Source organism: Myotis davidii, unplaced genomic scaffold, assembly GCF_000327345.1.
Source record: "Myotis davidii unplaced genomic scaffold, ASM32734v1 scaffold443, whole genome shotgun sequence".
Lineage (NCBI taxonomy): Eukaryota > Metazoa > Chordata > Mammalia > Chiroptera > Vespertilionidae > Myotis > Myotis davidii.
The window spans coordinates 384,925-394,667 of NW_006294062.1; the positions used below are offsets into that span (position 1 = coordinate 384,925).

Here is a 9,743-nt window from a genome sequence, read left to right on the forward strand (position 1 = left end):
GACTGGGGGATCTGGAAGGTGACGAATGTGGGTTGGCCCTGGTGGTGGCGATGGCTTCGCGGGTGAACTCATCACTGAACTCACATTGAAGTGCAGGCCTTTTGTGTGGTCCTGCCTTAAAGAGTCGGTTTTAAAAGAGACAAGAAACTGAAGCTGGGCAGCCGTGGGGGAGGGTTCAAGGGCACCTGGCCATGAGCCCAGCGCGTGGGCACTCGCTCTGGATACCCCGCTCCACGCCCAGGAGTGGTCCGACACCTGCCTTACAGAGAACGGGGGGTGGGGGAGGGTCCATCCATACATTCACTCACTCACTTGTTCATTCCTCAGGCAGTGGTTCTCAACCTTGGCTGCACATTAGAATCACCTGGGAATCTTTTTAAAATCCTGATTTCTGGGCCTCATCCTCCGGAAATTCTGTTTCTCTGTGGTGGGGTGGGGCCTCAACATTAGTAACAAAGAAACAGAATTTCCGGAGGGTGAGGCCCAGAAATCAGGATTTTAAAAAGATTCCCAGGGGATTCTAAGGTGCAGCCCAGGTTGGGAACCGCTGCCTCAGAGGCTTCTCAGCCCCTCCCCTGCCTGGTGGGCCCTGTCCACTGAGAGCACCTGCGCTCGCGGCCGAGAGCAGCGGCAACCAGGGAGGCAGCCCGGGTGCAGAGTAACTGCACGTGTGTGTGTGACTGGCGCGATGCAGCAACGGGAGGCAGTGGTACAGCACGGCAGGGAGGCCTGAGATCTAGGAGAGGCTGCCGGGCGGGGAAGGCGGAGAGAGGGGCCCGGGGCTGGGGTGGGCTCGCTGCGTCTGAGGGGTTAAGAGAAGACGTGCGCCCGGGGGACACGCAGAGGACACACCGGCTGAGGTCGGAGCGGGCCAGGCTGAGGCTGGCGGGGGCCAGGCCGAGAGAGGCCACAGGTGCCTTGTGGGCCAGCCCACAATCGGAGTTAAATTTTACCCCATGAACGGCAGCACCTCGCAGGCGGGGGCGCAGGGTGACCTTGTTTGTGATTGGACAGTTGGACGCTGTGACGAGCGGCCCCCTGAGCAGGAGGGGTGGTGGCCAGGAGACAAACGGAAGGGGCTTTCTTTAAGAGGTGGCAGGAACTGAGCAGCCTTTCCGATGGTCAGGAGCTGGGGAGGGGGTGGGGACGTTCCCCAGGCCACTGCTCTCTGGAAGCGTGGCCCCTGGGTCGTCAGGGCCCGAGGGAAGTGGGGGTCCTGGCTTTCCCTCTCCGCGTGGGATCCGGGGACCTTTCCTTCTGGACTTAGCACAAGGCACACAGACCTGCCTCCCACACACCTGCCTCAGCGGAGCCCCAAACTGAGCTGGTGGGACTCGGCTGCCTAACATTTGGAGTAAACGCCTGCAGATTCGGGGCCCATGGATTTTGCGGGGTCAGTGGGAGAACTGCCGGGGTCTGTCCTCCAGCTGCCTCCGGTCACTCTGGTCTGGGAGCCCACGTGAGCCCGATTGCTCTGCTGTCTTCCCTCAGACACGTGGGGGCACCCCTGCAGACACGCGGCCTGGGGCGCCCAGGGGCATGCTGCCAGGCAGGCTCTGTGGGCACTCTGGGCACTGCTCTCCTGGGTGCCAAGCTCTCAGGGCCTGGCGCAGGCTCACCCCGGCTCTAAGTGGCACAGAGCAGTCAGGCTGTGTGTTTCCATCAGAGGCCCCGAAGTGTGACGGCAGAGCCTGGGCACTGGAACTGGGAACCCTGCATGAGTGCCCTGAGGCTTCCACATTCGGGGGGGGGGTAGCAGGAGGGCTCTCTGACCCTCTGTTTCCTCTTCAGTGCTGATGACAAGACACCAGCTCCGTGGAGGACTGTAACAGGAGCTAAAGTGGGCAAACGGCTTGGAGAGACCGGGGTGCGCACCGGGAGCTATGGGGGTGGGGGTGACGGGGGAGGAACCCCTGCCGTACCTCGGGCCGTCAGGGAGCCACGGCGGGTGCAGCGCCAACACCCGCCAGAGGCACCTGGGTTAGTCCAGCGTCCTCGCCCACTGGCTGGGAAGCAAGGCCCTGCAGCTGGGCTTCGGCCTCCTGCCTGCAAAGTGAGGCCGGCGGTGCTTTGGTGAAGATTAGATGGCGTACCTTCACAGAGGGTCCTAGTAGGCTCTTAGTGAGCAGCGGCTTTAATGCAGGAGGGGCCCACATGGAGCAAGGTTTCTAGGCCCCAAACCCGCAGCCCGGGGGCCTGAGGAAGGGGGGCCTCTCCCAGGAGAGCCGGCTCCTCGGGGAGACCCCGTGGGCGCGTGGAGAAGTGGCTTTGGCCCATCGGATCTCTGGTGTTTGGGGGGTGGGACTGTAGGGAGAAGGGCTCCTGGCTGCCACAGGGACAGACCTGCCGTTGTGTGGGGTTGAACTGAGGCCCGGAGAGGGGAAGGGAGGCCTGGGCCAAGGTCAGGGGAGGGGAGGAGGGGAGGAGGGGAGGAAGACAGGAGGACAGGAGGGGAGGAGGACAAGACGGGAGGAGGGGAGGCCCGAAGCAGTCACTCCTGCTCCCCTGCCAGCTGCCTCTGGGCTCCATCCAAGCAGGAACTCCCTCGCGTGGGTGGCAGGGGCGGTGCCCAGCGCCTGTTTCTCAGCAGCGTCCGGCTCACGTGGTTGTCCCCCTTGGCAGGAGGCGCCCACAGGGCTGTGAAACAGACCAGCTTCAATGGCTCGGAGATGACACAGCGCCTGTCTTTCCAAGGCCACCCAAGGAACTCTCAGGGACAGGTGGGGGGCAGGGGGGGGGTGTTATCTGTAGATTAGGGACTGGCTGTGCCCAGATGCCTGGGACACGGAACCGGAACCGAGGGCTGTGACGCAGAAACAGAGGAGAGGCGGAGAGCGGGGCGGGGGGCCAAAGGTGAGGCCGGTTAGAGTGCGGCCTTTAACAGTGAGACCCGGTCCGAGCCCAAGCTTCGCCGCTGCTAGCAAGACTCAGCCTCTCTGAGCCTCGATGGCCCATCCGTGGAGGGGCGAGCGGAGGAACTAGCCTCCTCTGGTGGGTGAGCCTAAAGGAGTCGATGCACGTGGGGACAGGGCAGCGCCCAGCAGTGCGTGCAGCCAGGGCCGAGGCCCGCCTGTGGTTCTGGGGAGCCCAAGGTTCTGCAGACAGAACACTCAGATGGGCCTCCTTTGTGAGCTCAGGTGCGGTCTGTGGGCCAGTGGCTATGACCTGTGTGGATTCCCTCTGTTTGGCTCAGAGACAGGACTGCAGCCCGGCGCTGCCTGACTGCTGAGCTTACTGGTATCTGCGCCCCCTCCGCCCCTACCCTGCTCCCCTCCGCCCCCTCCACTCCCCTCGCACCCCCCAACCTCCCCTGCAGGGCCGCTCTGCAGCAATGCCCAATGCCCTGTCTAGGGCCCTGAGGAGTGTGGTTTTGCGTGGGTCACGTGGCTCTGGCAGCGCTGGTGCTGGGCTGGGGGCCTGATGAGGGGGGTCCGTAGTGGGGTCGGGTGCCCAGCTGAAGGGAGTTCACACAAGCACAAGCTTCCAGTGGGCAGACCTGCAGCTGGGTGGCATCCTTTGCTTGGCCGCGTCCAGGAGAGAGAGAGAGAGAGAGAGAGAGAAAGAGAGAGAGAGAGAGAGAGAGAGAGAACGCACCCCACAGCACAGCCGAGGAAATGGGGTCTCACAGGTGGCCCTGGCCAGGTGCTGCCACACCCACAGCTCACACTCCTCTAGCTCCAGGTCTGTGCCTGCATTTGACTCATTTTTTAAATAAAATATATATTTTTATTGATTTCAGAGAGGAAGGGAGTGGGATAGAGAGATAGAAACATCAGCGATGAGAGAGAATCATGGATCGGCTGCCTCCTTGAACGCCCCACACTAGGGATCAGGCCCACAACCTGGGCATGTGCCCTTGACCAGGATTCGAACCATGACCTCCTGGTTCACAGATTGACACTCAACCACTGAGCCACGCCGGCCGGGCCCATCCTTTCTCTTGGGGGCCGCTCTTGGGCAATGCCGGGGTAGCATCCGCCTCTAGAAGGGCTCAGGGATCTGGAGAAGGGGCTGCGAGTAAATTAAATAAACGGTATGAAATGTAAGTTTGGAAGGCATTTTTCGGGGGAGCCAGGGAAGGCTTAGCTTTATAACTAAGTTCTCTGAATCCCCGGACCCCTGGCTTTTTCTTAACACAAACTGCCCCAGAGCAAAGCGGATACACAGACCCAAGGTAAGGTTGGTGGGCAGTGAGATTGTCAGGTTGGGGAACTGCCCTCAGCTGTCAGGCAGCAGGCGATCATAGACGCAGATGTTCAGGTTTGGGGAATGCTCTCAGCTACTCCAGCAGCAGGTAACAGGACTCAGCCCTGCTGAATATAGACCTGCTGAAGCCCCCAGGCCCACCAAACTTCTGATGATCTTCCTGCATTTATTATGCCCTGCTGGAAGAAGCCCCCAGCATGTGGGTGGTGAGTTCTCTGGGAGTCAGCCTGCACACGCCCGCCGAGTCTCTCCCCTGAGACGCCCCGCTGGCCACACGGCCTCCTGAGCGCTTCCTCTCGCTCTCCCTTCCAGAACCACAGGCGCCGCCATGCAGCTCCGCCTGCTCGTCTGCCTGGTGCTCCTCAGCCCGCAGGGCTCCAGTCTCCACCACCAGCGCTCCTGGCGGACCAAGAAGAGGGTCAGGGAGCTGCCGCCCACTGCCATGGCCACCGCCTCGGCCACCGCCACGGCCACCCCCACCACGGCCACCCCCACCACGGCCGCCCCCGCTCACAGGAACTTCACCTTTGACCTCTTCAGGGCCTTGGTGGCCGCCAACCCCAACCAGAACATCTTCTTCTCTCCCCTGAGCATCTCCATGCCGCTGGCCATGATCTCCCTGGGGGCGCGGGCCAGCACGAAGGCGCAGATCCTGGAGGGGCTGGGCCTCAGCGCCCAGGGGGGCCCCGAGGAGGACGAACTCCACCAGGGCTTCCACCGGCTGCTGCGGGAGCTGCGCCGGCCCCAGGAGGACCTGCAGCTGAGCCTGGGCAACGTGCTGTTCATCAGGCCCGCGGTGCACGTCCGGGACGCCTTCCTGAGTGCCATGAAGACGCTGTACCTGGCAGACGCTGTCCCCACCAACTTCGAGGACCCAGAGGCGGCCCAAAAGCAGATCAATGATTACGTGGCAAAGGAAACGAAAGGCAAGATCGTGGACCTGGTGAAGGACTTGGACAGCTCCGCGGTCATGGTCATGGTGAACTACATCTTCTTTAAAGGTAAGGCCCTCGGGCTTCCACCTGAGCGTCCTCTTTCTGTTCAGCTGCTTTTCTTAAAAGAAGGCTCCAGGCCTGGCAGGTGTGGCTCCGTGGGAGGAGTGCCGGCCTGCGGACCAAAAGGTCCTGGGCTCGATTCCGGTCAAGGGCACCTACCTCGGTTGCAGGCTCCTCCCCGGCCCAGGCCCTGGTCGGGGCTCATGCAGGAGGCAACCAATCGATGTGTTTCTCTCACATCGATGTCTCTCTCTGTCTCTCCCTCTCTCTTCCACGCTCCCTAAAAGTCAAGGGGCAAATATCCTCGGGTAAATAACAGAAAAACAAGCAAAGAGAAGGCTCCATCCGCTCACACAGAGGGCGGCGTAGGTCGGTCCTTCTGGTGCCTGTGGGTGGAGCGCAGCCACCGGCAGCCCAGCAGTGGGCAAGAGGTGCCTCTGACTGTAGGGGTGTTCATGACCCAGCACAGTTTTCTCTGCTGGGGAAGAGCTCTTCCTGCCTGGGGGCCCCTGGGGACCCCTGAAGTCACAGCTGCTGAAGTGTGAGTGGGTCGTGGCCACGGTGCTAGAGAAACGGACCCCTGGCTACACGGGGCAGGACCGCGGGCCTGGGGCGGGCTTAGAGGGCCTTTCCCCCGATCCTCATGGCCCTATAGGGGCTCCTTCCTTTGCCAAGAAATCCCGGGACAAGAGCCTGCTCCTCTGGAGTCTCCCCCTCCCCGAGAGCAAAGCCCCAGCCTCAGCCCCCTGACCGTTCTCACGGGTCCCTCCGCATCTCAGCTCCCACTCCCGCCCCCCACCCCCTTCTAAACCAGCCATTTCCAGTTGCTGGGCCCAGAGAATGTTTAGCACATGCAGCCCCTGATACCCAGTCAGGGCACAGATCTCTTCCCCCTTCGAGTGTCAAATAAAAAGTAATAGCCAACACAGCAGCAGCCAGCCGCTGCGAGTGCATCAAAATGGTACTTTTGTTTGCTGTGTCAGATCGGCAACGTTACGTTTTCCTTGGTGAGCAGGGTGTGAGTCACTGTGTGTGTGCCCGTGAGGTGAAAAGGGTTGACAATCGGTGCCCTGGGTGGGGCTGGCTGAGGGCGGGAGGGAGAGATGAAGAGGGGAGAGGAGGAGAGGGAAGGGGAGGGCAGGGAGCGGAGGGGAGAAGGGGAGGGAGAAAACGAGTTAATGTGAACACCTCCCCCTTCCTGTGGCCATGGAGAGTGGGTATCAGAGAGTGGGTATCGAGCTTGGAGTCTAAGCTTGGCCCCCGCCTGGGGCCATTCCATTCCAACAGGATGCAGAGCCCACCTGTGAACTGAACGAAGGGGTTTGGGGTGGGGGCCACATTGGATAACTAGGAAGAAGGTGCCCATAACTGTTGTCCATCTCACTCTGATCACCACCCCCTCCAGGAAGCAGACTGGGCAGGAGCTAATGGAGGACTTCCTTATAAATGTAGGAAACCTTACAAACCTTCGCCCCAAACTTTGATGCACAGCTAATGTCGGGGAAAGAGAGAAATGGAATGTGTAGCTAGAGCGTGGCCTCACCAGCCGGCCTCCCTTCTCCCCTCTCTCCTTGGACATTTGAGCTTCAGCTGCATCGGAGAATCAAGCAAACATTAGGGGTTTGAGGGCCCTGAGGACGCGAACACTGACTTCCTTGTGTTGCAGATGTCGCAAAAGCCCCATGGAAAGCTCAAGCCCCCAGATAATAAAGGGGCGCAGGGGCTCAGCAGCCACTGCTACCGACCAGGTGGCCCTAAAGGGTGATCTCTGGCGAATGAGCTCCTTGTCCGCGCTTTCACCGGCAGCTGAGAATTCCCGTTTCTGTCCGTTTGCCTCTAGCCAAGTGGGAGACTCGCTTCGATCCCCAAAGCACCGGCAAGCAGGACTTCCACGTGACCCCGGAGACAGTGGTGCAGGTGCCCATGATGAAGCGCGAGGACGAGTATGACTACCTCCTGGACCGGAGGCTCTACTGCAGGGTGGTGGGGCTCCCCTACCGGGGCAACGCCACGGCCCTCTTCATTCTCCCCAGCGAGGGCAGGATGCAGAAGGTGGAGGCCGGCCTGGACCAGGAGACCCTGACCAAGTGGCTCAAAAAGTTCACAAAGAGGTATCTTCAGGCGGCACTGGGCCAGCCTAGCCCTGCTCCCCACCAGGGAGGCCGTGTCCCCCGGGGCCACCACCAGGGGGCGAAGGACTCACCCAGCCCAGGAGCTGCCTCTGAGCCCAGAGGCATCAGGGGAGTCCCGGCCCCGGGGCCTAGCTGGGATGCAGGGTTGGGGCTGGACGCCTGCTTTCCTGGTGGTGCCGTTGGAGTGGGCAGTGAGCTCCGGGCTGTCCAGTCCGAGTGCAGAGTGGCACGGACTCTCCCTAGGCCAGGGGCTGAGGGTCACGTGGAGCTGCGGGGAGACGGTGGGGATGGGAGCTGAGACCCGGTGCTCTGGAAGAGTCTAGAAAGTTCCTCTTCTCTTTCCAGGAAGCTCCAGCTTTACCTTCCCAAGTTCTCCATCGAGGGCTCCTACCAGCTGGAGAAGATCCTCCCCACGCTGGGCATCCGGGACCTCTTCACCTCCCACGCCGACCTAGGAGGGTTCACCAACCACTCTAACATCCAGGTGTCTGAGGTGAGCAGGGGGTCCTAGCATATGCTTCCAGAGACTTCTATTCTTTCTGTTCTATTCTATTCTATTCTATTCTATTCTATACTATTCTACTGGTATTCTATTCCTATTCTGTTCTATTCTATTCTATTCTATTCTATCTCATCCCATCCATCCCATCCTATTCCATTCCACTCCACATTCCGTATTCTTTCTCTCTCCTCTTTTTCTTCAAGAAGCCAAGTTTCAGTGTCTCATACCCTCTGTGCAATGAGAAGCCACACCCAGCATTGCCTCGAGGGAAGGAGCCCTGGATTAAACCATCAGAACTCAAAACCAGGTGGCAACTCCTCTCCTATTAGCTGTGTGGCCTCCAACAATGACCTGACCGCTCTGAGCCCCCGCTCCCTCTGTGAAGTCGGAGCATCCACCCTCGCTGTGAGACGCTACGAGAATTCGCGGAAACACGCGAGTGCACCTGGGCCTGGCGCACAGCGGCTGCGCCATCGCGTCGCTTCCCACCTGCTCTCAGTGCGGAGCCTTGGACAGGGACCCACGGGCGGCGGCTCTGCCCTTGGGCCGGCCTCTCCCAGCCCGGTGAGCTGGTGTGTGTTGTCTCCCTGCAGATGGTGCACAAAGCCGTGGTGGAGGTGGACGAGTCGGGGACCCAAGCGGCCGCAGCCACGGGCATGGTGTTGGGGTTCCGGTCGGCCCGACTGGGCTCTCAGCTGGTGGTGTTCAACAGGCCATTCCTGATGGCGATCGTGAACCCGGAGGGCGTCCTCTTCCTCGGCAAGGTGGCCCGCCCCGTGGAGGGGCACTTCTGAGCCGTGGCCTCCCCAGCGGAGATGCGGGCGCTCTGCGGCCATCGTCTGCGGAGACCTAGTGAGACGCGCAGGCTTAGTGACGAGTGAGGCTTTAGCGAGTAACAGTAGCAGCACGGACCACCAGGACGGCTTCCTCCCACCCCAGGCGAGGCCAGGCGCCTGGGAGAGGCCGGAGGACACACGGTCATGCCCTCACCGCTCACCAGTGGCGATTCGCACTGAGGCCCCGAGAGCTGGATCGACTTGTCCAAGGCCGCACGGCAGGTCAGAAGCCCAGGACCCGGCCCCTGATTCCCAGCCCAGCACCACTGGCTCCCGGGAAGGTGGTTCCAGTAGCCATCCCGCCAGAAAGCATGTGTCCAAGTCCCGCCCCCCTTCCCTGTCAGCAGCACCAGCCCTCAACCCTGATGGTTGAGCGGGGGCACCAGAGTGGAGTCTGCTGTGGGGCGCTGTCCCGGCTCACCGGCTGTGTGACGTTGGCTCATGCCCTCCCCCTCTGGACTCTGGTTTCTCCACGGATGCACTGAGGGCTCAGGCCAAGGATAGAAGGAACCTGTAATCGGGTAAAAAGGCTGGAGTGTCACCTGCCAGTCACAGCTGATATCACCACTCATCCTCTGAGAAAAGCGAGGGGACCGCGGGGTGGAAATGGCCCGCCCGGGGCAGTACTGTCCCTTGGGGGAAGTTACAGTCCCGTGGGCGTGGCTGGCGGCGGGAGCATGGAGGCTGGGTGCCAACAGTGGCTGTCGTTTGGAGACACTGCTGACTGGGTGTGGACTGTGGTGACAGGCATAGCAATAAAGCATTTTGCAGACACTGGTGTCTTGTCCTTCGGAAGCAGCTCTGGGAATGGTGGCAGAACCAGCTCGTCCGGCTAGTGATAGCTCTTCACCTGACGGTTGTGCCTCCCTTCACAACATCCCCTATGAAGGGCGTATTATCCCCATTTTACAGACGGGGATGGTGAGGCTTTCCGAGAGCGGGGGCGTACCCAGCACACAGCTCCTAGAGGGTGGCAGTGGGGTCTGCCTCTGAGTCCTGGCCCGGCCTCACCGTCAGCGCTGCGCTCCGTGTAGAGCAGATGTGAGCGGGAAGCAGAAGCCCGAGTCAGGCG

General features: G+C 61.2%; 1 protein-coding gene across 2 annotated transcripts in view; it reads left to right on the plus strand.

Moving 5' to 3' along the window:
* Window positions 1-9,445, plus strand: part of SERPINA5 (serpin peptidase inhibitor, clade A (alpha-1 antiproteinase, antitrypsin), member 5) — a 12,072-nt gene extending 2,627 nt beyond the window's left edge. Inside the window, exons 1-5 of one of the 2 annotated variants that reach the window (XM_015566690.1) lie at window positions 1,135-1,327; window positions 4,519-5,207; window positions 7,042-7,312; window positions 7,679-7,826; window positions 8,429-9,445. In XM_015566690.1, coding sequence (XP_015422176.1) covers window positions 4,535-5,207; window positions 7,042-7,312; window positions 7,679-7,826; window positions 8,429-8,629 — 1,293 coding nt within the window. In that variant the 5' untranslated portion in view covers window positions 1,135-1,327; window positions 4,519-4,534 and the 3' untranslated portion in view covers window positions 8,630-9,445. Of the gene's footprint in view, window positions 1-1,134; window positions 1,328-4,518; window positions 5,208-7,041; window positions 7,313-7,678; window positions 7,827-8,428 lie in introns of those variants that run through there. The other variant, XM_006767966.2, reaches the window with a different exon arrangement.
* Window positions 9,446-9,743: the final 298 nt, after the last annotated feature.